This window comes from Pituophis catenifer, unplaced genomic scaffold (assembly GCF_029215685.1).
Source record: "Pituophis catenifer annectens isolate HBS135680 unplaced genomic scaffold, rPitCat1.0.hap2 SCAF_16, whole genome shotgun sequence".
NCBI classification, from domain to species: Eukaryota; Metazoa; Chordata; class Lepidosauria; order Squamata; family Colubridae; genus Pituophis; species Pituophis catenifer.
The window spans coordinates 15,875,407-15,903,151 of record NW_027256896.1 but is presented as its reverse complement, the minus strand read 5'-3'; the positions used below and the strand labels follow the sequence as shown (position 1 = coordinate 15,903,151).

General features: G+C 46.6%; 1 protein-coding gene across 1 annotated transcript in view; it reads right to left on the bottom strand.

The window, feature by feature from the left end:
- The window catches only part of VWA3A (von Willebrand factor A domain containing 3A), a 43,196-nt gene that overhangs the window by 8,549 nt on the left and 6,902 nt on the right, over positions 1–27,745 (bottom strand). Inside the window, exons 6-27 of the mRNA XM_070955114.1 lie at positions 26,849–26,947; positions 25,762–25,868; positions 24,417–24,542; positions 22,703–22,811; positions 22,447–22,512; positions 21,318–21,443; positions 20,987–21,125; positions 20,778–20,881; positions 18,843–18,923; positions 15,643–15,737; positions 14,181–14,300; positions 12,971–13,045; positions 11,477–11,621; positions 10,380–10,575; positions 8,804–8,874; positions 7,300–7,464; positions 5,999–6,077; positions 4,926–5,036; positions 3,987–4,069; positions 2,770–2,922; positions 883–991; positions 27–171 (exon numbers count right to left, since the gene is read on the bottom strand). Coding sequence (XP_070811215.1) covers positions 27–171; positions 883–991; positions 2,770–2,922; positions 3,987–4,069; positions 4,926–5,036; positions 5,999–6,077; positions 7,300–7,464; positions 8,804–8,874; positions 10,380–10,575; positions 11,477–11,621; positions 12,971–13,045; positions 14,181–14,300; positions 15,643–15,737; positions 18,843–18,923; positions 20,778–20,881; positions 20,987–21,125; positions 21,318–21,443; positions 22,447–22,512; positions 22,703–22,811; positions 24,417–24,542; positions 25,762–25,868; positions 26,849–26,947 — 2,504 coding nt within the window. The remainder of the gene's footprint in view (positions 1–26; positions 172–882; positions 992–2,769; positions 2,923–3,986; positions 4,070–4,925; positions 5,037–5,998; positions 6,078–7,299; positions 7,465–8,803; positions 8,875–10,379; positions 10,576–11,476; positions 11,622–12,970; positions 13,046–14,180; positions 14,301–15,642; positions 15,738–18,842; positions 18,924–20,777; positions 20,882–20,986; positions 21,126–21,317; positions 21,444–22,446; positions 22,513–22,702; positions 22,812–24,416; positions 24,543–25,761; positions 25,869–26,848; positions 26,948–27,745) is intronic.

The window sequence follows — 27,745 nt, the reverse complement described above, 5'->3', positions numbered from 1 at the left end:
AGCTACTATCCCTGCAGCTTCCTTACTTGGTGGCCTTCTTCCTCAGCTGTTCCCAGATAAGGGAGGTGAGCTCTTTGGCAACCAGACTCAAGGAGTGCTCCATGGAACCAGATGTGTCAATGAGAATGCAAACTTTGGCTTCCAAGATGACCCCAAAGAATCGGCGGCTGCCTAAAGAAAGAGAATTGTTTGACCGTTGACACCCTTTTATCTTACTTAGCACTGGGTTTAATCTAAATCCGTGGTCGGCAACCTTAAATACTCAAAGAGCCACAAAGGTCCTAACTGGAAGCCCCCGTTCAATTCTGGAGCCGACCAAAAGTCCGTTTCCCCCATCATAGTCTCCTCATAGCACGGTATCCTTTTTCCTCTACCTCTCCTAACCGAAAGCCCTATCAATTGTGGAGCCGACCAGCAACAGGGAGCTGCAGCAGAGGGATGAAAGAGCCACATGCGGCTCCAGAGCAGCAGGTTGCTGACCCCTCATTTAAAGAATCAGAATCAGGATAAAAGGCAAATGGTGGCCAGGAATCCCATCAAACCAATCTTCTCCAGGCTGGTCTCTTTGGGATATATGATGTCATCATCTAGAATTCTCCATGCATGGCCACGATCCAGCATGGTCGTCGTCGCGGATTCTAGGAAACTTAAGTCCACGCACTTAAAGAATATTCCGTTTGGCTGGGCTCTAAAACTGGATCAGAAATATCCCCCGAGGTGCATTTTTCAAAAGGCAACTGGGCTTTTTTGATTTTTTCCCCCCCTTGGTTCAAAAGAATTAGTTTTCCCCCAACTTTGGGGCCACGGAGATCCAATGCTGAAATAAATAACTCTTGCCAAGATGGTTAATAGTGGGGCAACTCCTCAGCAGGATAGACAGACCCGAGAGAAGCCACTGTAGTCTTCGGACGTAGCACCGCAACACATTCTCCATCTGTTCGATGTAGTCGTCCAAATCCTTGGGTTGAATCTGCAGATGCTTCACCATCCCCTGGGAGACAAGATCATAAGATGTCACTCTAAGACAGGGGTCGGCAACCTTAAACGCACAAAGAGCCACAAAGGTCTTAACCGGAAGCCTCCCGTTCAATTCTGGAGCCGACCGGAAATCCGGTTCCCCCACCGTAGAGTCTCCTAGCACGGCATCCTTTTTCCCCTGCCGACCGGAAATCCGGTTCCCTCCACCATAGAGTTTCCTCCTAGTGTGGAGTCCTTTTTCTTCTACCTGTCCTAACCGAAAGCCCTATCAATTATGGAGCTGATTGGTGACAGGGAGCTATAGCAGAGGGAAGAAAGAGCCACATGCAGCTCCAGAGCCACGGGTTGCCGACCCCTGCTCTAAGAGGTGATGTGAGGGTCATGCCCAATGTAGGGTAGGCTAAGAAATCAAAGCCATGTTAAGTCTAACACTATTTTTACTAGAACAGCTGCTTGGGGCAGAATCTTGTACATATGAATGTGCCTCCGCCCCCCCCCCCTCATTTTATCTTTATGTGAATAAGGGAGGGGCTCATTTTCTCTTCTATCTTTCTATCTATCATCTATATGTTTATTTCTATCTAGTCTATCTACTTATTTCTGTCTGTCTACCTATCTGTCTGTCTTTCTATCTGTCTGTCTATTTATCTATGTAGTTAGATAATTTATGTATCTAATTTATCTGTCTATCATCTCTATCTATCTATCTGTCTATCTTATCTATCCATCCATCCATCCATCCATCCATCCATCTATCCATCCATCTATTTCACTTATCTATCTGTCTATCTATCCACCCATCTGTCAGTCTTGTCTGCCTGCCTGCCTATCAATCTATCTATCTATCTATCTATCTATCTATCTATCTATCTATCTATCTATCTATCTATCTATCTATCTATCTACGGTATCTCTCTCTCTCCTGTCTGTCTGTCTGTCTGTCTGTCTGTCTGTCTACAGTATCTATCTATCTATCTATCTATCTATCTATCTATCTATCTATCTATCTATCTATCTATCTACGGTATCTCTCTCTCTCTCTCTCTCTCTCTCTCCAGTCAGTCTGTCTGTCTGTCTGTCTATCTATCTATCTATCTATCTATCTATCTATCTATCTATCTATCTATCTATCTATGGTATCTCTCTCTCTCCTGTCTGTCTGTCTGTCTGTCTATCATCTATCTATCTATCTATCTATCTATCTATCTATCTATCTATCTATCTATCTATCTATCTACGGTATCTCTCTCTCTCTCTCTCTCTCTCTCTCTCTCTCTCTCTCTCTCTCTCTCTCTCTCTCTCCTGTCGGTCTGTCTGTCTGTCTGTCTGTCTATCATCTATCCATCCATCCATCCATCCATCCATCCATCCATCCATCCATCCAGCTAGCTAGCTAGCTATGGTATCTCTCTCTCTCTCTCTCCAGTCTGTCTGTCTGTCTGTCTGTCTGTCTGTCTATCTATCTGTCTGTCTGTCTGTCTATCTATCTATCTATCTATCTATCTATCTATCTATCTATCTGCCAGTTTTGGAAAAACTGTGACTCTTAAAAGCAGCCTATAAATAAACAAACAAACAAGCAGACAAGAATAAAAGTCCAAGGCTGAGTACAGGTTGAAGAAATATTGCTACAGTTACTTATATCGCAGTGTTGGCTGGGGAATTCTGGGAGTCAAAGTCCACCCATCTTCAAGTCGCCAAGGTTGGGAAACACCGGTGTGCACAATCAGGATTACCAAAGAAACATTTCAGCTTCCCTCGAAAAGCACCAAAGGAGGGGAAGGGACTCACTTGCATTTCTACACTTGGGAAAATGTCGCAATATTTTGCCGAAACCTTCTTGTGCAACGATTCCACCATCTCCTTCCGATGGAGGCTCCCAGGTCCAAAAACAAGACTGGGCAAATCTAATTTTAGCTTTTTCAGGCTGCATTTGCCGAGCCACTGTTGGGGAAGGAGAAAAAAACATGGAGGTTTGTTGAGTGGGTGGGGGAACCACACCGCAACTGAAGAAGCATTCAGAGCAGTGGTGAAATCCAAATTTTTTTACTACCTGTTCTGTGGGTGTGGCTTGGTGGGCACGGCAGGGGAAGGATATTGCAAAATCTGCACTCCCACCCCACTCCTGGGGGAAGGATATTGCAAAATCTCCATCCCCACCCCACTCCTGGGGGAAGGATATTGCAAAATCTCCATTCCCACCCCACTCCTGGAGGAAGGATATTGCAAAATCTCCATTCCCACCCCACTCCTGGGGGAAAGATATTGCAAAATCTCCATTCCCACCCCACTCCTGGGGGAAGGATTCCCACCCCACTCCTGGGGGAAAGATATTGCAAAATCTCCATTCCCACCCCACTCCTGGGGGAAGGATATTGCAAAATCTCCATTCCCACCCCACACCTGGGGGAAAGATATTGCAAAATCTCCATTCCCACCCCACTCCTGGGGGAAGGATATTGCAAAATCTCCATTCCCACCCCACTCCTGGAGGAAGGATATTGCAAAATCTCCATTCCCACCCCACTCCTGGGGGAAAGATATTGCAAAATCTCCATTCCCACCCCACTCCTGGGGGAAGGATTCCCACCCCACTCCTGGGGGAAAGATATTGCAAAATCTCCATTCCCACCCCACTCCTGGGGGAAGGATATTGCAAAATCTCCATTCCCACCCCACTCCTGGGGGGAAGGATATTGCAAAATCTCCATTCCCACCCCACACCTGGGGGGAAGGATATTGCAAAATCTCCATTCCCACCCCATTCCTGGGGGAAGGATATTGCAAAATCTCCATTCCCACCCCACTCCTGGGGGAAGGATATTGCAAAATCTCCATTCCCACCCCACTCTGGAGCCAGCCAGAAGGGGTATTTGCCGGTTCTCCGAACTGCTCAAAATTTCCCCTACCGGTTCTGCAGAACCTGTCAGAACCTGCTGGATTTCACCCCTGATTCAGAGCATTTAACAATCTTTCTGTTCAGGCGGCGTGTTACGGACAATACATACTGTCTTGGTGGAGCAGATTTCTTCCTCGTTTGGCAACCCCACCGAAGGGATCAACTTTTTCCCACTCTTTTTGAAAACTGCCTCTGGAGGGGAAGAAAATTGTGTTATTCTTGCTTCGGAAGTACACCCTGTTTTTTTTTTTAAATCGTCTCTTTAAATCAGGGGTGTCAAACTCAAGGCTCGGGGGCCTGATCCAGCCCACGGGGTGCTTAGATCTGGCCCGCGGGGCTGCCCTGGAAACAGCAAAGGACCGGCCAACCGTGTCTCTACCAACAAAAACGGATCTCGGGAGGGCTGTGTGCAGTCCTCCCAGGCCCCATTTTCGGCTGTCGCGGCTGAAAACAGGGCCCCAGGTGGGGAATGCGGGGCAGTGGTGGGTTTCACTTACCTTTGCTACCTGTTCGCTCAAAGCTTCTGCGCATGCGCAGAGGGTATTTGATGTCATCCAGGCAGGTGGGCGGAGCCTCCTGCCGCCGCTACCAGTTCGCCCGAACTGGTAGTAGCAACCCACTACTGACGCGGGGCCCACCCGAGCTCTGTTTTCACTGGCAGAGGGCTGCAGGAGGCCATCACGGCCAAAAATGGAGCTCAGGAGCCCGTTTTCACTGTCTGAGTGCTCGGGCCGCCACAGGCACCCCTGACCCGAGTGATGTTAAGCTGGCCACGCCCACACTGGCCCCCCCTCTCCGAGGTCAAACGCAACCCTGATACAGCCACCAATGAAATCGAGTTTGACACCCTTGCTTTAAGTACTCCTTCCTGGAAGGGGAGAAATATGAATTTACAAATGCACGTCTAAACCGCTCGTGCGGAAAAAAGACACAAATTCTGTAACCATGGGAAGGGAAAACAGCCTGTTATGCACCTTAGGAGTTGTTTTCAAGCATCTCTGTGGGGAAAAAAGTAAGCCCCCCCCCCCAATTATCTGAAGACACCCACCTATGTTTTTGCTTCGGCTGTGATCCAACAAAGAAATTGACGTCACTGGCTGTTTCTTTGACTTGGGGTTCAGTTTCTTTCTGGCCAGGAAAATCTCTTTTATGGGTTGAACTGCACAATAAATCAAATCATTATCATCCTCATCCTCATACAGAATCTGCGGTGATCTTGGAGCCCAGGAAAATAAAATCTGTCACTACCTCCATTTCTTCCCCATTTATTTTCCAGGAATTGGACATACCTATTCTAAGACAAATCGAAGCAAGCCATTTTATAACTTAAAACCACGGCAACTTCCACATAGATGGGCATCAGCTGACTGTGGACTTAAACAGCCTTGGTGGCACGGCAGACTAAAGTACTGTTAAGTAACACCAGCTGCCTGCAATTACTGCAAGTTCGAATCTCACTAGGCTCCAGGTTGACTCAGCCTTCCATCCTTCCGAGGTAGGTAAAATGAGGACCCGGATTGTGGGGGCAATAAGCTGACTTTGTATTAAAAAGAACACCGCTTGGGGGGGGGGGCGGCGAAAGCCCTACTAAGCAGGTATATACAAAAGTATGAAGGCTGTTGCTTAACGCATTGTAAGCCGCCCTGAGTCTCCAGAGAAGGGCTGCATATAAATTGAACTCATAATAAATAATAATAAATAATTTATTTATTATTATTTATTTATTTATTAGTTTGATTTATATGCCGCCCTTCTCCGGAGACTCAGGGCGGCTTACAATGCTTTTAAGCAATAGCCTTCATAGTTTTGTTTTGCTTAGTAGGGCTTTTGGGCTCCCCCTAAGCGGTGTTCTATTTTATACAAAGTCAGCTTATTGCCCCCACAAACCGGGTCCTCATTTTACCTACCTCGAAAGGATGGAAGGCTGAGTCAACCTTGAGCCTGGTGACAATTGAACTCGCAGTAATTGCAGGCAGCTGGCAGCTAAATACTACTTTAACAGTAGTTTAGTCCACTGCGCCACCAGGCTCAGTATAAATAATAATAAATAATAAATATGGCTTAAGAGTTATGGAACCAGCCTTGTTTATCCCATGTAGTGGTCACTTCACTTGTACGCACCTGGTGGGATTTCCGCTTTGCCACTCGGAGGACGCCACGAAAGGGTTTTGGGGCTCCCGATCCTCTCGCCATCTTGGTGCTGTTCTCGGAAACCATAAAGAGATGGAGGACAGATAAGAAAACCTCTTGTCTATGGAGATTCTCAGTCATCGGGTCATGGTTCTTCCAAAGGTCAATTGCATCATTAATCATCATCCCGTTTTAACGACCCCCATAACATAATCCCTCGCGGGATTGAGTATTGGGCAACTGAATGGAGCTGAGTGTTTATTGGCCGGATGCCCTTCCTGTCGCCAATGCGGAGTTTTGTCCAGCAGATATATTCTCAGTGTGTCCCGAGAGAGAAATATCTGCCTCTACCTGGGATCGAACTCACAGCCTCCTGATTGTGAGGCGAGAGCTCCACCTCTAGGCCACCGCACCACTCAACTGCATCATTAATAATAATTTTTTAAAAAAAAATCTTGCATATTTTGGTTTCATGTTTTTCCTGCTCCATGTTCTGACCTAGGCTTCCTGAGACAGTAAAAAGGACACGATTAGTCCCCCAAACCCTCTTTTTATTTCAATGGCTGTGAATTCTGTTCATTTACAGCCCGTCATGAGTCATAAATAGTTGGTAAAGAGTCCGACAGAAGTCTGCCACAGTCCTTCGGGATAAGGTTGATAAGCACCCACCTTTATCTCCCTTGACACGCTGCCAAAGACCTAATTCGCAATTAGCTTTGCAAGGCCACACGGAGCACAGAGTCAAAACAGAGCTTCAGAATTTAAATCAACCAGAACGAACAAAGTTGCTTCCTGCAAAGGCTCATGTCCCTTTGCTCCTCCTTTATGTCTTATGGCAGGAGCCAATCATCTCCAAGCCTTACTCCCGAGTCGCCCCTTTTGTCTTAACTGTTCTTGCCTTCTGGCAGCTCTGCGCATGCACACACTGGGAACAGGCTCCCCCTGTTCCTCTGCCTCGCTGACGTCAGACTCTGGAGGTTCCGGAGGCAGCACATAAATCCCAGATGGCCCTAGCCTCCTTTCTGCCTCTGATGCAGAGCCTTCGCCCGAGCCTTCCCCAGACCCCAGGACTGGCCCATGTTCCTCCCCAGCCTCCTCACTGTCTGACTCTACTGCCAGCTCCGCAGGCTGCCGGCAGACCATAAGACTCCAGCAATTTTCCTTCTCGCGCAATTCTACAAAAGGTGCTTTCTTGACTCAAGGACCACAATCGGTAAAGAGAAAATACTGAACAAAGCAAGGAACTGATAATATATGATAGAGATCATTTCGAAATACCAGGGTCAACTTACCATCCTGGCAAGGGTGAGGGCTGTCGGCTTTGGAAACGGTACTTTTGAAGATCTGGTCTTCTTTTCTTCCTTCTTTAGTGACGAGAGGTCATCTACTGTGGAAGTTGACTGGTTCCTTGAAAAGTTCCCTGATTTCTGCCTTAAAGATTCCACTAACATGGCACACTGAAAATAAATCCACAATCCCAAAATGCATTGAGGTTTGCTTTATTTTATTTATTTATTTATTTATTTATTTATTTTATTTATTTTATTTTATTTTATTTATATACCGCCCTTCTCCCGAAGGACTCAGGGCGGTGAACAGCCATAATAAAAACAATGTACAAAATAGAATTTAAAAGCAGATTAAAATAATTAAATCATAGGCCGAATTGAAAACTCTCATTTTAAAACCAATTTTAAAACCCCATTAAAACCAAATTAAAATCATTTATCCCCTCAGAGCGGCTTGCTGGAATAACAGGGTCTTCACTGCACGACGGAAGGCGCAGAGGTCGGGGATCCTTCGTATGTCCGGGGGTAATTCATTCCATGCTTCTTGTTCTAACTTTGGCATTTGATCACCCATTATGGTCAGCAGATTTCTGCTGCAAAAATCCCAACCACCACTAGAGGGCCACAAGGAGTGAGAGATTTCAGGGTCCCTTTGCTGCCATCTTGTGGTCATTTATATTTACCTAGCTCAGATCTAGTAAATACATCTTAAACCAGGGGTCAGCAACCTGCAGCTCCGGAGCCGCATGTGGCTCTTTGGGCCCTCTGCTGTGGCTCCCTGTCTGGTGATCCCAACACTGGCTGGCCCATCCCCTCGCCTTCCCCTCCCAGTCACTCCTCGCCTGGCCTGAGAAGGTAAGCGTGATGGTGCGGGATGGAGAAGCGGCCAGGGCAGAGACAGGGAGATACAGAGAGGGGGAGAGAGAGAGAGAGACATAGAGAGATACAGAAAGAGAGGGAGAGAGGGAGGGAGGGATGGGAGAGAGAGAGAGAGAGATGTCAAAAGGATTTTGCGGTTCCCGGTGTTTTTTAAGAACTGGTTCTCTGCCCTAATGACCGGCTGGGTAGGCGTGGCTAGGGGGGGTGTCATGTGACTGGTGGAAGTGAGTGACATCGAGTTGGCCACGCCCACCCAGGTTTTGTGGCTCCCGCTGTATATAAGGTTGCCGACCCCCGTCCTAGACACTGACATCAAATGGTTGTGCTACATCCAGATGATCGAACCCCTGCATCAATGGTGAAATCCAATTTTTTTTTACTACCGGTTCTGTGGGCGTGGCTTGGTGGGCAGGGCAGGGGAAGGATACTGCAAAATCTCCATTCCCACCCCACTCTGGGGCCAGCCAGAGGTGGTATTTGCCGGTTCTCCGAACTGCTCAAAATTTCCACTACCGGTTTTCCAGAACCTGTCAGAACCTGCTGGATTTCACCCCTGCCCTGCATCCTCCTCGTGGTAAAGAGACGTAGTTTAAAAGAAAGTCAAGTTTTGAAAGGTCTAAGATCCAACCTTGTGCGAGTAATGAACTGCTTTCTCCATTTCGGATAAGATAAGGCTGATGTCATCACTTTCGTTGATACCTAAGTATACAGGAGGCAAGGAAGAATTTAAAAAAACAAAATATAAACTCCTAAGTTTTGAAACTTGATGCCATCCAACTTTTACAAAAGAATCATGCCGGCTCACATGTATGTGCTAGTCGTTCCCGACTCTAGGGGGCAGTGCTCATCTCTGTTTCAAAGCCGAAGAGCCAGCGCTGTCCGAAGATGTCTCCGTGGTCATGTGGTCGGCATGACTTAACGCCGAAGGCGCACGGAACGCTGTTGCCTTCCCACCAAAGGTGGTCCCTATTTTCCTACTTGCATTTACCTGCTTTCGAACTGCTAGGTTGGCAGAAGCTGAGACAAGTCACGGGAGCTCACCCCGTTCCGCGGCGCTAGGGATTCGAACCGCTGAACTGCCGACCTTTTGATCGACAAGCTCAGCGTCTTAGCCACTGAGCCACCTACAACTCTCCACATGTTGCTGGAATACCGGTTACATGATCCCTGACCGTGAGTCAAGTTCAGAGAGGTTGAAGAGAACTGAGACTCCTAGAACATCAAGAACATCTGGAGATACAACGAGTTCTCCTTCCTGTGACATCCTTAGAGCAGGACTATGGGGCGGAAGCCAAGAACCCCATAAAGGAAAAGGACCAGGAGACCCACATTTTGAAATAAATGATGTGTTATACAGGTACTCCTCGACCCAGACCCACAATTGGGACCATGAATGAATGAAACATCTGCAAGAAAACCACCAAGCTCAGCAGCAAAGATGCCTGCCACAGTACTCCTCCTCTTCCTCCTCCTCTTCTTTCTCCTCCTCCTTCTCCTCCTCTTTTCTCCACCTCCTCCTTTCTCTTTCTCCTCCTCCTTCTCCTTTCTCCTCCTCTTCCTTTCTCTTCCTCCTCCTCCTTCTTTCTTCACCTCCTTTCTCCTCCTCCTCCTCCTTTCTCTTCCTTCTCCTCCTCCTCCTTCTTTCTCTTCCTCCCTCCTCCTCCTTTCTCCACCTCCTCCTCCTTTCTCTTCCTCCTCTTCCTTCTCCTCTTCCTTCTCCTCCTTCTTCTCCTCCTTTCTCCACCATCTCCTCCTTCCTCTTCCTCCTCCTTTCTTTTCCTCCTCTTCCTTCTTTCTTCTCCTCCTTCTTCACCTCCCCCTCCTTTCTCCTCTTCCTCCTCCTTTCTTTTCCTCCTCTTCCTCCTCTTCTTTCTCCTCCTCCTCTTCCTCCTCCTCCTCCTCCTCCTCCTCCTCCTCCAAGCACCAAGGACGCCCACAATACTGAATTACACGTTACATCTGTTTCACCGTGGACCTAGAACTGATTTACTCATACGGAATAGAAAAAAGAAGAAAAGGTCATTTATAACAGCCCCCACTCAAAGCTCCTCAGAAGGCTAAAACAGAATGAAAAGATCAACCCTTGAAGAAGCAAAGGCCCACCCCAGGTGTCCACCTCCTTAGAAGGTCCAGAGACGACTGGAGAGGGTTCCCAGGAGGCACCCGGAAGCGCCTTAAAAACACGCCCTGAAATTCTTCCACACCTGTCTCTCCAAACCAATGAAAGCGTCCGTTGGCGGCCTGCACCAGGTCTTTGTAAGCGGTGGCGGTTTCTTCCGGACTCGCGTAGCGTGGGGGCAGGTCGTCTTCAAACTTAAAAGCGTGAACGCTGAAGAGGCAAACGTGGAGTTGCAAATCGCAGCCCCCACAGACTTCAACCAGGTAAGAAGAGATGAGGTGCTGGAAGACAAGGAGGCCAAAACCCAACGCAACGGACACCACATCATTTGACACGAATTGAACTGGACTCTTGAGACCGCATTGATTCCTTGCTTGAAGAAGGGTTTCACATCCATTATAACAGAGCCAATTTTTATAAAAATCAGGACCCCAGGGTAATTACAACCACGGGGCTGGGGTGCACAATCCACGAGCCACGGGATCTGTGTGTGGCCCCTCCAATACAGGTAGTCCTCGACTGACGAAGGTTCATTTAGTGACCGTTGGAAGTTACAACGGCACTGGAAAAAGTGACTTTTGTCAAATTAATTGTATCGCCTTGTGTGTCCAATCACACTTGGCCAATAAAGAATTTATTTATTTATTTATTTATTTATTTTCAAATTTCTATACCGCCCTTCTCCTTTCGGACTCAGGGCGGTGAACAGCCAAGTAAAACACTTTATATACAAAAGTTAAAATAGATTTAAAATAATTAAATAATTTGGCCCATAATTTAGAACATTACGATTTAAAACCAATTCCCAATTTTTAAAAACTCATCATAAAATCAGGACAGCCCGGCTAACTGAAAGAGGTAGGTTTTAAGGGCCCGACGAAAAGTTTGTATCTCTGGGGGTAGATTGTTCCAGAGGATTGAATTCAATTCTATTCTATTCTATTCTATTCTATTCTATTCTATTCTATTCTATTCTATTCTATTCTATTAATTTTTATTTTATGTTAGGAAATTTATATTGCCCCCTCCCTATTTGCACAGGATATAAATAGAATTAGAAATCCACTTTTCCACTTACCAGCTCTTCTGCCAGCCCAAATGTCTTATGGCATATTAAGACTTTTGACATTTCTAGTTAAAAGTTCCACACATTGCCTAAACTAATTTTGGAAGCCCACCTACCGTCTCCTGATCAGGCACTCCAGCTGCCAGCAGATATAGGCCTTGAGATTCGTGTCTGTCTTTATCTTTAAAATTCACCTCCACGGCTCTTTTGAGGGCCTTCAGAACATTTCTGGAGCCCTTACAGAGTAGACACAACACCCATCTAGAAAAACAACCACGCGTCAGCCATGTTCTCCTGGGATTTTCCGCATCTGTTGTGCTGGCACACAACGGTTGAAGATTCGGGCATCAAGAACCAGGGCCACCACACGAAGGATGGAGAAAGTCAAAATGGTGGCTTTGATTGGGCCGTCGAGCACAATTTGCCAAGGTCGGACACCCCAAGTTTTGTTCATTCATTTTTGACTGAAGAAAGTAGTAAAATATGTAGATGTACCAATAGCACTTATATATTGCTTTACAGGGCTTCACAGCCCTCTCTAAGTGGTTTACAGAATCAGCCTATTTTCCCCCAACAATTTGGGTCCTCCTTTTACCGACCTCGGAAGGATGGAAGGCTGAGTCAACCTTGAGCCGGTCAGGATCGAATTCCTGGCAGTCGGCAGAATTAGCCTGCAATACTGCATTCTAACCACTGTGCACCATGGATGGATGGATGGATGGATGGAAGGAAGGAAGGAAGGAAGGAAGGAAGGAAGGAAGGAAGGAAGGAAGGACGGACAGAGGGAGAAAAGGAAGAGCAATAGCAATAGCACTTAGACTTATATATTGCTTTACAGTGCTTCACAGCCCCCTCTAAGCGGTTTACAGAGTCAGCCTCTTGCCCCCAACAACCGGGGTCCTTATTTCACCCACCTCAGAAGGATGGAAGGCTGAGTCCAACCTTGAGCTGGTCAGGATCGAATTCCTGGCAGTCGGCAGAATTAGCCTGCAATACTGCATTCTAACCACTGTGCACCATGGATGGATGGATGGATGGATGGATGGATGGATGGATGGATGGAAGGAAGGAAGGAAGGAAGGAAGGACAGAGGGAGAAAAGGAAGAGCAATAGCAATAGCAATAGCAATAGCACTTAGACTTATATATTGCTTTACAGTGCTTCTCAGCCCTCTCTAAGCGGTTTACAGAGTCAGCCTCTTGCCCCCAACAATCAGGATCCTCATTTCATCCACCTCACAAGGATGGAAGGCTGAGTCAACCTTGAGCCTGGTGAGATTCGAACTACCAAATTGCAGGCAGCTGGCAGAAGTAGCCTGCAGTACTGCACTCTAACCACTGTGCCACCACAGCTCATCATAGTCCCAAAGATGCTTTTTTTCTTTTTCAAGAGGCAAACTGGACTTTCTTGTGTTTCTTTGAAGACGTTTCGCTTCTCATCCAAGGAGCTTCTGAAGGTTGTGGAGAAGCTCCTTGGATGAGAAGCAAAACGTCTTCAAAGAAAAACAAGGAATTCCAGTTGCCTCTTGAAAAAAAAAAAAAGCATCTTTGGGACACCCAGGACCATGGATGAGAGAGAATCTCCATAGACATCCAGGCGTAGTCCTTTACCTCCAAGCACTCTGTAAGTTGTCTGGATGAGGTGGGACCATTTCGGGTTGCCAGGCCGTAACTTCGCTTCCAAAGCTGCAAAAGAAATAGGGAATCAACCAACAACCGTGACTTGTTGGAAGGATAAATTACCGTATTTTTCGGTGTATAAGATGCACCTTTTTCCCCCCCTAAAAGAGGGTGAAAATTTAGGTGCGTCTTATACACCAAATGTAGCCCCGTCCACCCACTGGTCCCCACCCTCTGCCTCACAGCAGTTTACCTCCTTGCAAGCAAACAGCAAGAAAAAATCAGCTCCTTTCAGCTTCAGCACAGCCTAATTAGCACAAGTTGATTGGATCGGCCTCCTGACTCTCAGCTGATTTGCTCTCAGCTGTTTTGCGGGGGCCTCTGCTGCTTGCTGCAAGGAGGTAAATTGCTGGAGCAGATTTTTTTTTTCTCTTGTGCTAATCAAGCTATGCTGAAAATGAAAATGAAAGTAAAGCAGGCTGTTTGCTGTTTGCTGCAATGAGGCAAAATTGCTCAGAGGCAGAGGGAGATTTCTTTTTTCTTCTTTTCCTCACCATAAAAGGTAGGTGCGTCTTATACTCCGGTGCGTCTTATATTCTGAAAAATACGGTAGTTACCCCAAGTTAACTACCGGGCTCGTTTCCAGCCTTCCTGAACTTCCGGTAGGCCCGTTTTTCACCCTCCCCGAGCCTCTGCATGCAACCTGCACTTACCTGCATCCATAACGGGCCGTGTGGGGACTCCTGTGGGTGGGGTGGGAGGGGCCAGTCAGGAGTGGGATTTGGGGGTTCTCTGAACTGCACAGAATCTTAGCTAGAGGTTCTCCCGAACTCCTGCGAATTCCCAGCAGCCCACCCTTGGAAGGCGGGGCCCAGAGCAGGTTATCTCATCCGAGATCTAAGCCAGCATTGCTCGGATCACACCAGATTTGGGAGATCAGTAGATGAATTTATGACTTGACTTCTTTTTTCTTTCAAATCGTGCAGGGAGGTTTAAAAACATTGGTTTTTTTTTTTTTTAAAGAAGACACCGGACAATCCCATGTCTGAAATGGTACAGGTTTCTCCTGTTTGAGAGCAGGGGGCTGGACTAGAAGACCTCCGAGGTCCCTTCCACCTCTATTCTATTCTAGGGGTTTTTATTTCCTGAAAAATATGATCTGGTTAAAAAAACGATCAAAGGAAAAACAAAAGCCACTTACGCCAGGATGTTGAACAGATCCTTGCTCGCCATTTGCTCTTCCAGCAAAAGACGTAAAGAATGTTGGATATGAAAGATGTACGACGAATTCGTTTTGGAGATGTCAACCAGGACCACCACCCTAAAATGAAAAACCAAAAGCCATTGTTCTGACCTAGGCTTCCCCAAAAAGCACGAAGGAGAATCCTGGTCCCGACAAAACCCCTTTTATTAAACAAACAGTGAATTCTTCTCATTCACATCCAGTTAAGTCTTTCAAGGGAGAATTTACCGTCACAGACCTTATCTGGCTTGGAGAGCTGCCAGGCTGATATCTTCAAAACTTGGCTCGGAGAGTCACGAACCAATTACACGAACTAATTGTCTCCTGCAAACTCCACTCCCCCTTCGCTCCTCTTTTATTCCCTCTGGGAGGGGCCATTCATTGTCCACCTGTGGCCTTACTCCCAAGTCGACCCTTGTTCTTTAGCTGTTCCCTTCGTCTGGCAACTCTGCACATGCACACACTGGGAACAGGCTCCAGCTCTTCCTCTGCCTCACTGATGTCTGACTCCGAAGGCAGCTGATAACTGTCAGACGGCCCTGGCTCCCTCTCTGCCTCCGATGCAGAGCCCTCATCAGAGCCTTCCCCAGATTCCAGGATTGGCCCATGTTCCTCCCCAACCTCCTCAGTGTCCGAATCTGCTGCCAGCTCAGCTGGCAGGCCACAACAGCTATTAACATTTCTTCTCTCTTCTTTTTTAAGGACTGGATTCACAATCATGTTAATTTTCCTTCTGTTTGGTTCCCTTCTTTTCCACTTTAAGCAGCCTTGTGGAGACCAAGGAAGGTGGAAGATAACCCCTGATTTATGGTTTATTGTAGTGCTTCCAAAGCACTTTTTTCCCTACATTAGATAAAACCAGAAAGTCCTTGTTTAAATATCACTGTTGCGATGGGGTAATGGCTTTGTGTCTTGTTGCCCAAAGAAAAATCACTTTTACTCAACTTTATGTAATTTATCCAGATATGGGAAGCATTGGTTGTGTTGGAGAGGCCCAGACAATTACAATTACAAATAGTCTCTGACTTACGACGACACAAGTTGGTGCGGTCATAAGACAAGTCACCACATGATCGGATTCAATTTATCAGCATTTTACCATGGTCATAAAGCAAATCATCATGTCATCGTTAAGTTCTCTACCTCTGTTTAACCGTTGGGTATGTGCTTCCTTCATTTCTACTCCCATAATGTGTATACTTGTTCAGAGTTTGTTGGAACTGGAAGTGTTATACATTAAAATAAATAATAAATAATAATTATTATTATTATTTTAGCACATGCACCGGGAAGTTTCCCTCCCATTAAACCAGGGTGCGAAGCATTGAAAAGGGATTGATTGAGAGAAACAAGATAAGACGTAGAAATAAAAGGCAAGAAGGCGTCCTGAAATGGAGGGAAGCCAGTCCAATCTTGGTACCTCTTTTCACAAACTGTCCCCCAAATTCTTCTGCTGGAAAGAGACAGCCAATTAATGCGTCGCTCGTACATCTTCACCATTTGCCCGAGTTGCTTCTGTAAAGCCAAGGAGAAAAGATATCAACTGAAGCTATATGGGCTCGTGACGATGCAAACATTTCAAGGCTGGTCTTGGAGTTTCCAACGGAAGGGTGGAGAAGGTGCTTCAGAGCGCCTCCCACCATCCATGTGTCAGCGCTTCAACGCTGGCATAGAGAGCAGAGGAGAGAGAGATAAGCTCTGAACTTTTGCCTGCTAAATCCCTTTGAAGTCGGGTTGTCGTGGAAATGAGGAGGGGGGACATTCCTGGGAAATGACGAGACAAGAAGCCTGAAGGATGACTTGGAAGATAGCCAACGAGAAGCAGAGAAAAAATAATAACAAAAATAAATGAATGCGCAGAGATGGATAGGCTCACAAAAGGGCTCCAAGATAAAGAGAACACTGACTTTTATTTAGTTTGGCAAAAATGGTACACATGGTTAGAAGGAAGGATAGGGCCAACAACATAGGACACTAGGAGAACATAACTCAAGAATTGCAGAAATAGATACATGAGATGAGCCGTAGGATTGTATAAATAAATGGTTAATATGATTGTAGAAAGATACTGCTGAACTTCTATGAATGTATTAAGATATAAGCAAGTAAATTTGTAAATAGTATGATTAAGGAAAATTGGTTAAATGGACATTAATCACCGATGCGAAGGTTTTCTAGAAGTTAGTCGATTGACTTTTTGTTAATGTATAAGTGTTTACATGTATTTGTGTTTTACGTTTGTTTATGTTAATAAAATTTAATTAAAAAAAAAAAAGAGAAGCAGAGATTTGGGGATCGGAAAGGGAGGGATTGGGGGGCAAAAGGTCAGTCTTGTCCACATCGAGTCATGATCCGGTGGCTGTGCTCAATTAAAGAAAAGATTTCCTTAAAGATTGGCAGTTTGGAAATTCATTTATTTTGAGATAGCATCGAAGTCTGACACCATGATCAGAAGGTTCTCCAACCTTCGCGATCTACAGCAAGGGGTGTCAAACTCGATTTCACTGAGGGTCACATCAGGGTTGTGTTTGACCTCGGAGGGGGGAGGGGGCGTGGCCAGGGTGGGCGTGGCCATCTTGAAGTCATTTGTGTCGGGGCACCAGTGGTGGCCCAAGCGATCGGCCAGTGAAAACAGGCTCCCGAGCTCGGTTTCGCTGCCAGAGGCACCACGGACCAGTCTTTTGCTCTTTCCAGCGTGGCCCCACGGGTCAGATTGTCAGGGTTCCAAGTGACACCCCCAACGAAAGAAGACTCCGAGGCTTGAGTTCCCTCAAAGTTCCATTTTATTAGGGAGGTCATATTGGCACATCTGGGAATACCTGAATCTGAAAGCTCCCAGGTTTTCCCCACCCAAAGAAAAGTCCAAGTCCCTTTCCCCCTGCACCCACATGTCCATCACATGGCCCAATCAATGCACCGTCCCAACTGGAGATGCCTCCCAGTCACACCACTCCAGGTGCAGGGCAAGATGTCCTTGACTCTCTGAGAAAGGAATGTTATTATGACTACATATCACCCCTGCTCCATACAATCTCCCCCTCCCAGTTTCCCACAGCAGTAAATGTGGCAGGCCTGAAGGCCTAGTATAAAAGATGGCTTCCAGGCCTGACAGTCGACTCAAATCAACCTGAAGCCTGATGATTTTCTTCCCTGGCATTAGTTAACGAACAGCTGCGTTACATGAAAAAAACTCTACTTTATCTCGTTTGGAAGTAAGACCTCAGCTCTGTGAGAGGAACCATGCGCAGTCAATGGGGACCAGTAAGTCTTCGAACTTAGAACTGCTTTATTTGTCACTTTGAATGTACGCTAATCGGCATACATTATAGTGAAATTTCATTGAGTACAGCTCTCAAAGCGTCACCACCTCCAATATACACTACAAAATAATTAATACATGATAAAATGACAAAATAAAGACATCAATAGAAAATTATGCACATATCCACATATGCACCTTCCAGGTGCAGGGCAGGATGTCCTTGACTCCCAGAGAAAGGAATGTTATTATGACTACATATCACCCATGCACCATACAATCCCCCCTCCCAGTTTCCCACAGTAGTTAAATGTGGCAGGCCTGAAGGCCCAATGCAAAGGATGGCTTCCAGGCCTGACACAGATCTAAGCACCTCGCGGTTGAATCCGGCCCCCGGCCTTGAGTCTGACCCCCCTGATCTACAGCGTCATGATTGCAACCGTCTTTCCTGCTCTCCTAAAATACAGATAACCCTGGACTTACGACCACAATTGGAACCAAAATTTCTGCTGCTAAGCAAGGCCGATTTTATGACCTTTTTGCCATAGTCGTTAAGCGAATCACTGCAGTTTGTTAAGCGGCTGATGCAGTTGTTACGCAAATCTGACCCCCCTCCCCCCCGATGGACTTTGTGTGTCGGAATCTCACAAACGGTGATCAAGTGACGTGTCATAAATATATGCTGGTTGCCAAATGCATGAAATTTTGATCGTGGGGATACCGCAATAATTGTTAAGTGTGAGGGCAGGTCGTAAATAGCATTTTTTCGGGGCTGTTGTAACTTCGAAGGACACACAAAGAAAAATAGTTGTAAGTCGAGGACTACCTGTATAGAAATGGGATTGTGTTATGTCGCAGTTCAGAGCTTAATCGAATGTTTAGTTCCAAGAGCAGGGATGAGATTCAGCCGGTTCGGGAAAACCTGATGCTCATTTTATATCTGGTTCCCCGAACTGGTAGTTGCAAGGACTGGCTGACTCCTCCGACCCCACCCCACCCCAGAGTCTCCACGTGGCCCATTTTGGATGCCAGGTAAGTGCAAGGCCCTTGCAGAGGCTCTGGGAGGCTGAAAAACGGAAGTTCCAGAAGTCCGAAAACAGCCCATTTCCGGCCTCTGGAGAGCCTCCGGAGCCCAGGGGATGCCATTTTGCCCTCCCAGAGGCTCAAGGAAAGTCTCCGGAGCCTGGGGAGGGTGAAAATGTCCCCCCTCCCCGCCATGGTGCAGGAGGCCAAATTGGCCACGCCCACCATGGCCACGCCCACCAAGCAACTGGGCAGAGAACCCAGTTGCTAAAATTTTTGAATCCCACCCCTGCCCAAGACCAACAATGGTTAGGATGAATGACGTGCAATTTATTCACCTGGTAATTGTATAATATCGGAGGGTCGACGTGAACATTTTTCACGGTCCCATTGTGCCATTCAAACTGCATCATGGCTTTCTGCAAAGAAGAGGACGGCACAACATCAGCACATAACACATTACGGGTTTTCCTCGACTTACGAGCGCAATTGTCGCTAAGTGAAACAGTTAAGCGAGTTTTGTGAATTTTCTTGCCACGGTTGGTGAGTGAATCGCTCAAAGGGTTACGTTAGTAACACGGTTGTTACATTTTCCCCCTTGACCTTGCTTTGCAGAAGGTCACAAAAGGGGGAATCACGTGACCCCCGGGACACTGCAACCGTCATAAATATGAATCAGTTGCCAAGCATCTGAATTTTGCTCAGATGACATCACAAGGATGTTGCAACGGTCATAAGTGTGAAAAATAATCATGTCACTTTTTTCAATCCTGTGGTAACTTACTATTAGCTGGATTCATGGGGCTGTATCTAGGGGTGGGCTGCTGGGGGTTCGCAGGGGTTCGGAAGAACCTCTAGCTAAGATTTTGTGCAGTTTGGAGAACCCCCAAATCCCACTCTGCCCCGCCCCACCCACCTCACCCCTCTCAGGAGTCCCCACACGGCCTGTTTTGGATACGGGTAAGTGCAGGACACATGCGGAGGCACAGGGAGGGCAAAAAATGGGCCTACCAAAAGTTTTGGAAGGCTGGAAACGGGCCTCCAGAGCCTGGGGAGGCCATTTTCGCCCTTCCAGAGGCTCGAGGAAAGCCTGCGGAGCCTGGGGAGGGCAAAAACGCCCCCCCTCCGCCGCTGTGATGCAGGAGGCTGACAAGGCCACGGCCACCCAGCAACCGGGCAGAGAACCCCTTGCTAAAATTTTTGAAGCCCATCCCTGGCTGTATGCATCTGTTCTGGATGAGACATTTAAGATCAAACCTGCCAACATTTACTGGATGGTTATTTATTTATTTATTTATTTTATTTTATTCAATTTATATCCCGCCCTTCTCCAAGTGGAGAAGGACAGGAAACAAAATTTAAATTTATTAAAAAATTAAATAACTGTGGCCCAAAAAATTTAAAACATTGAAAACTAAAACCCCTTTGACAATTTAAAAAGCTAAAAAACTAAATAAAAAAAAGGGGGGGGTTCACGCCAGCCCTGCTTGATGGAAAAGAAAAGTTTTTAGGGCATGGCGAAAAACCCGGAGATCCGATATCCTTCGTATCTCCGGGGGCAAATCGTTCCAGAGGGCAGGAGCTGCCACAGAGAAGGCCCTCCCCCTGGGGGTCACCAGCTGACATTGCCTGGCTGACGGCACCCTGAGGAGTCCCTCTCTGTGGGAGCGTACTGGTCAGTGGGAGGCTATTGGCGGCAGAAGGCGGTCCCGCAAATATCCAGGTCCTATGCCATGGAGCACTTTAAAGGTGGTAACCAACACCTTGAAGCGCACCCGGAAGACCACTGGAAGCCAATGCAGCTCCCGCAGGAGAGGTATCACATGGGAGCGGCCCCTCGCTCTCATAATCCCCCGCGCGGCCGCATTCTGCACCAGTTGGAGCCTCCGGGTGCTCCTCAAGGGGAGCCCCATGTAGAGAGCATTGCAGTAGTCTAGGTGGGAAGTGACGAGCGCCTGAGTGACTGTGCGTAGGGAGTCCCGATCCAGAAAGGGACACAACTGGTGAATCAGGTGGACCTGATAAAAAGCCCCCCTGGCCACAGCTGTCATATGCTCTTCTAAAGACAGCTGTACATCCAGGAGGATACCCAAGTTGTGAGCCCTATCCGTGGGGGCCAAAAACTCGCCCCCCAATAGCCAGCGATGTCACCAGCTGGCTATATCGGGATGCCGGATTATCTTCTTGAATTCCCTGCTGACTCAATCCAGGAACGAGTGATTCCCACCATCCCTTGACAAAGCAAACCGAACCCGTTCCCCTTTAAGGCTTACCCCGTGCAGAGTGGACGAGACCGTTTTCCGAAGGACCGGCACAAATTCTTCCACGGGCGAGAAAGCGTTGGGTGCTAAGACTTGGTAAAGGCTGAGTTTCTTGGCTGCAGGGAGGTAAAAGAAGAAGAAAACCCCCCGAGTCCAGTAACTGGTCTGAACTGGTACCATTTCAGAGGGGAAACCTCGGGGGGGGGGATCTGCTGCCTTACCTCGCAATCCATTGATTTTTAACCACTCCGCGGAGGATTTGGCCAAGAAGTTGGGCATCTGGATTGCAAGGAGGCGTTCGTGCTGGAAGGGCTTGGACAGGTGTACCAGAGATGACGCCTTTAGACGCTCCGCTGAACTCTAAGCAGAGATAAGAGTCAACATGTCCTCTGTGAAAAAAACAGCGTGTTCTCGTTCCTGTCGAATCGTCCAACCACTGCAACATTTTTAATGAAAGGGAGGGGCTGCTACCACCACGGTGCGATGATCGGATTTCCTAGCCCTGGGCTACAGGCACGCAAGGGGAGCCTCTGAAAGGAATCGGGGACTTACGTTGGTCACTAAATTGAAAAGCGAGTCACCCATCTTGCCCTCGTAGATCTCGTTCACGATCTTGAGCACGCCGTCTGCTTTCTGCCGCTCGGAAAGAACCAGGTGAATATCCGTGCTGTGACAACTCTGATTAGACGATGCCAAATGGAGAGAGAGAGAGGGAGGGAGGGAGGGAGAGAGGGACAGAGAGAGGGAGGGAAACAGAGGGACAGAGGGAAGGAGAGAGAGGGAGGGAGGGGGAGGGAGGGAGAGGGTGGGAAGGAGAGAGGGAGGGAGGGAGGGAGGGGGAGGGAGGGAGAGGGTGGGAAGGAGAGAGAGGGAGAGAGGGAGAGAAAGGAAGGGAAGGAGGGAGAGAGAGAGGGAGGGAGAGAGGGAGGGAGAGGGAGAGAGGGAGAAGGAGGGAGGGAGAGAGGGAGAGAGGGAGAGAAAGAGAGGGAAGGAGGGAGAGAGAGAGGGAGGGAAGGAAAGAGAAAGGGAGAGGGAGAGAGGGAAAGAGAGACAGAGAGACAGAGATATTAAGGTAGTCCTCAATTTATGACCACAATTGAGCCCAAAAGGGGGGGGTAATGTGACTGGGTGGGTGTGGCCAATTTATTTTTATTTTTTATTTTATTTTTAAAACCATTTTTTCTACAACCTCTTCGGCAAAGAGGTTGTAAAAAAATGCTTTGAAAAGCCTCTGCCGATCAGGCAACTCAGCTGGGATCGTCAGAGGCATTTAAAAGAAAAAAAGGGTTTTTTTCTTTTAAAAGCCTCTGACGATCCCAGCTGAGCCGCACGATCATCAGAGGCTTTTTTTTTTTTTTTTTTACTTTTAAAGGCATTTTTTGGCCGAAGAGGTTGTAGAAAAAATGCTTTTAAAAGTAAAAAAAAAAAAGCCTCTGATGATTGTACGGCTCAGCTGGGCATGGAGGGGGGAGGGGCGGGGCGGGGATTTTTGCTACCGGTTCTCCGAACCACCCGCCTCCATTGCTACCAGATCAAGCGATCCAGTCCGAACCGGGAGCATTTCACCCCTGGTGCACGCAACACTTCATCCAATCCGGAACGAACTGGTAGCAACCCATCACTAGTTAAACAGCACATCCCTGCTTTAAAGTAACGCACCTGAAGTGGCAAAACTTCCTACCTCCATTTTTCCTGAGTAGCAATGGTAACGGCCTCTCACCTCTTCTGCCAAGCTTTTGACAGCAGCCTAAAAAAATGAATGAAATTAAAGGGAAGTCAGTGGCTGTTTCCCTCTGAACAATAATCAAAAGAATTAATAATCAAAGAAGCAAAACATCTTCAAAAAAAGAAAAAAGAAAGAAAGTCCAGTTGCCTCCTGAAAAAGCACCTTTGGGACCTCTGAGCTATGTTCCCTTTCCCACCACCCTGAGACTCACCGGAGGTGCCTCACTACTGCAGTTGTACGCCACGGTGTGAACCAGCAAACGTCTTCCGGCTGAACACTGTTGGATGTAATCCGACAAAATTTCTGGAGCCTGGTCCGGACTGTTTTGGAAAAGAAGAAAGGAGAAAGGGTGTTGTGGCTCTGTTACCTGAGCCTGTGTCATCGGCAGGAGAGGACTCCGAGAGTGAAGAAGAGGAGTTGGCAATGCCTCCTTCTCCAGGACCCTCCTCTCTGTCAATGCCTTTGGTGTCCGCCAAAGGGCAAGCACGTCCGGGGGCCAAGCACGTCCACGCAGCCACAGATGGAAAGTGATGAGGGTAATGAGTCTTGGCTGGATCCACGCCAGCGTCGCAGAGATAAGCGCGTGCAACAGAAGAAAAGGCATGCCCGAGATTAGGCTGAGTCACTGGACCACACCCCACAGGGTATAAAAGGGAGCGTGGTGGCCAGTCAAACCTTGTGACAAACAAAGCTGAAAGCTTCCACGCCATTCTGCATTGCCATAATACTTAGCTGAACTATCTCTGGACTTGATTAACTCCGTAATTATTGAGCTGTTTCTTTTGATGTATCAGAAGTGGGGAGAAGTTATCTCTCCTCTTTGTAAATAATAAACTCTTGGCAGGCAGCCACTAGGTTGTTGCCAAGTTCCGTTATCTTAAGGAAAAGGATTTTGCCGGCTGGTTTGGTCTTTAACTCCTGAACGTCTGTTGGTGTGTGTGCGTGGGGTTGGGGACAGAACAAAGGGATGGGTTGGGTTGGGAGAGAAGGACGAGCTGTAATTATGGCATAGGAAAGAGAAAACGGTCATCAAAAACTGGAGAATGCAGGCAATAAGTCCTCGACGTACGAGCCCAAGGGAGTTCCAAAATTTCTGTTGCTAAGCGAGAGACTGGTTAAATAAATCTTGATGCATTTTAGACCTTTCTTGCCATCCATTGCTCAGTGAATCCCTGCCGTTTGTTGTCGAATTTTGATCCCGTCACCGTGAGGATGCAGGAATGGTCATTTAAAAAAATGTGACTTGTGACCGTTTTTCACTCTTACGACCATCCCCATGGTCACGTGATCAAAATTCAGACGCTTAGCAACTGACTCATATTGATGACGGCTGCGGCATCCCAGAATCACATGATCCCCTTTTGCGACCTTTTGACAAGCCAAATTCACTTAACAATCCTGTAGGAATGGTTAAATGGAATACCGTATTTTTCAGAGTATCAGACGCTCCAGACTATAAGACGCACCTACCTTTTTTGGTGAGGAAAAACAAGAAAAAGAAATCTGCCTCTGCCTCCCGGCAATTTTGCCTCCTTGCAGCAAACAGCCTGCTTTACTTTCATTTTTGTTTTCAGCATAGCTTGATTAGCACGAAAAAAAAATCTGCTCCCAGCAATTTACTTCCTTGCAGCAAGCAGCAGAGGCCCCTGCAAAACAGTTGAGAGTCGGGAGGCTGATCCAAGGGACAATCAACTTGTGCTAATTAGGCTGTGCTGAAGCTGAAAGGAGCTGTTTTTTCTTGCTGTTTGCTTGCAAGGAGGTAAATTGCTACGAGGCAGAGGCCAAAGGTCGTAAAAGGAGGTAAAATCCATCTAACAACTGTCTCACGCAGCAGCAGAAATTTGGGGCTCAATTCTGGTCGTAAATCGAGGGCTACCTGCACATTTAAACCACGGACAAAATGTGTCTTTCTGGAGGTGACCTACCAGGTTCCTACTATGATCACCAGCGAATCCAGTTCTCTCATCTCCAGGACTTTCTTTAAAGCTTTTAGCAAATTACAACCTCTAGTGGGTCCCAGCTCCTGTACCCACTGCCTGGCTTCATTTAATCTAGGGAATTAAAAAAAAAGAAGGAAAGTAAATTTTACTGCACGCCAATTTAGACACAAGCCTGGAGTTCTACAGAGCAATTAAACGGGGTTTTCCCTTTGAGTTTAATGATAATCGTGATGTGCCTATCGACAAAGCACATCTCAAACCACGAATTCCAAACAATTAAAACACTGAAAGTCAACCACTTATGTGGTTAGCGAATGCAAAGATCAGCCAATAAATGGCAACGTTGACAGGATAAAATTAGGCGATAAAATTGTTGCAGAATAATGATAACAGACATTCACTTCTACTAAAAGTGACTCCTGCAAGCATGCACAAGGTATCAATAACGATACAACCAACATGGAATTTAACAAAAAAGGAAAACAGGGGCCCTATAATTCCAGCGAGAGGAACAAAACTCTGAAATTTTAAACAAATGGCACTCTTTCCACATGTCATCCTTAGTGAAGTGTCTGCATTTCCTGTGTCGGATGAGAAAAGCACATCTTTTTCCTGCTGTCCTGGCCACTTTTTACAGAGGAATGATGGAGAGCATTTTAACAAACCACATCCCTGTTTGGTGTGGTGGCAGCAGTGCCTCAGATAGAAAGTCCATACAGAGAGTGGTGAGGACAGTGGAGAAGATTATAGGAAGCTCGCTGCCCGTTATTCATGATGTGTTCTGAGCTAGGCTTCCCCAGCAGCACGAATCCGAGTCCTCGTCCCGATAAACCCCTTTTATTTAATTTACAGTGAATTCCTCTCCAGCAAAGTCTTTCCTCCCCCACAGTCTTTCAAGATAGTTCACAATTATCGACCTTGATCAGGCTTGGAGAGTGGCCAGGCCGATATCTTTCACACACAGCAATATTTGGCAAGAATGCAGGAATGAACTAATTGTCTCCTGCAAACTCCACTCCCCTTTTGCTCCTCTTTTATTCCTTATTTTCAGGGGGAAGGCTTATTTTAGCGCATGCGCTCAAATGCCCGATTTGGCTTATTATCAGGGGATGTCTTATTTTCGTGGAAACAGGGTAATATATGTGGGTATGTGCATAATTTTCTATTTATGTCTTTATTTTGTCATTTTATCGTGTAGTTATTATTTTGTAGTGTATATTGGAGGTGGTGACGCTTTGAGAGCTGTACGCAACGAAATTTCATTGTAATGTACGCCAATTAGTGTACATTCAAAGTGACAAATAAAGCAGTTCTAAGTTCGAAGCCTTACCGGTCCCCGTTGACTGCGCGTGGTTCCTCCCACAGAGCTGAGGTCTCACTTCCAAACGAGATAAAGTAGAGTTTTTTCATGTAATGCAGCTGTTCGTTAATTAATGCCTAGGAGGAAAATCATCAGGCTTCAGGTTGATTTGAGTCGACTGTCAGGCCTGGAAGCCATCTTTTATACTAGGCCTTCAGGCCTGCCACATTTACTGCTGTGGGAAACTGGGAGGGGGGATTGTATGGAGCCAGGCGTGATATGTAGTCAAAATAACATTCCTTTCTCAGAGAGTCAAGGACATCTTGCCCTGCACCTGGAGGGGTGTGACTGGGAGGCATCTCCAGTTGGGACGGTGCATTGATTGGGCCATGTGAAGGACATGTAGGTGCTGGGGGAAAGGGACTTGGATTTTCTTTTGGGTGGGGAAAACCTGGAAGCTTTCAGATTCGGGTTTTCCCAGATGTGCCAATATGACATCTCTAATAAAGCATAACTTTGAGGAACTTCAAGCCTCGGAGTCTTCTTTCGTTGGGGGTCTTACTTGGGACCCTGACTTTGACCCCACAAGAAGAGCCAACTCTTATCACATACGCATTATCCCCTCCACAAGGTTACCAATAACTCAGCAATGCAATATTGAATGGACCAGCAGTCTATGAGGGAATGGCTTCCGTCATCAAATGAAGCCGTGATATCATGACCTGAGCTTTGTTAAATACAGGGAATCCTTGACTTACAACCGTCCGTTTGGTGACCATTCAAAGTTACAACGGGAATGGAAAAAGTGACCTCATGATCAGTTTTCGCACTTATGACCATTGCAGCATTCCCATGGTCACGTGATTACAATTCGGCCGTTTGGCAACTGATTCATATTTATGACGGGTGAAGTGTTCCCGGGGTCACGTGATCCCCTTTTGTGACCTTCCACGGGGAAGCCAGATTCACTTAACAACCGTGTTACTAATTGAATAATTGCCAGAGATTCACTTAACAAATGTGGCAAGTTAAAGTCGTAAAACGGGGCAAAATTCCCAGAACAGCTGTCACGCGTAGCAACGGCTCTACTGTCGTCGTAAATCGAGGACTGCCTTACCAAGAGATCCATTTGGAGTCCTTGCAGTCCTGATCCATAACCTACACTGGATGTTTCGATCAGAACTCCAAGTTTGTTTCCTTGAATAACACCAAAGATCTGGAGTGGGAGGAGAAAAAAAAAAATAGAAAGAAATGGAGAGACCTTAGAACATCCTGTATGTATGTATGTATGTATTCATTCATTCATTCCTTTCATATGGAATTAGAATCTTTATGATGTTGCATAGTGAGTCACCCGAAAATTTTATTGCAAAAGACTTTTTACAATACTCTGCATTACACACCAACAAACCTCTGGGGCTGCCAGAAGAAAATCCATAAAAATACAGTTTGTTTTACGCTACACTCTAAAAGGAAGATATAAACTCCAATGATTGTATTCTCCTCTATTACAGATATACAGATTAGAACTGCAGAAAAAACAATGGCTACCAACCTGCCTTCCATTGAGGACCTGTATACTGCACGAGTCAAAAAGAGGGCTGTGAAAATATCTACAGACCCCTCGCATCCTGGACGTAAACTGTTTCAACTCCTACCCTCAAAGCGAGGCTATAGAGCACTGCACACCAGAACAACTAGACACAAGGACAGTTTTTTCCCTAATGCCATCACTCTGCTAAACAAATAATTCCCTCAACACGGTCAAACTATTCATTAAGTCTGCACTACTATTATTCTTCTCATCCTTCCTATCACCCATCTCCTCCCACTTATGATTGCATGACTGTAACCTTGTTGCTTGTATTCTTATGATTTGTATTGATTGTTTCCTAGTATGAGTTAATTGCTTATTTGTTCCTTATGACTATCATTAAGTGTTGTACCTTATGATTCTTGATGAATTTATCTTGTCTTTTTATGTACACGGAGAGCGTATGCACCAAAGACAAAT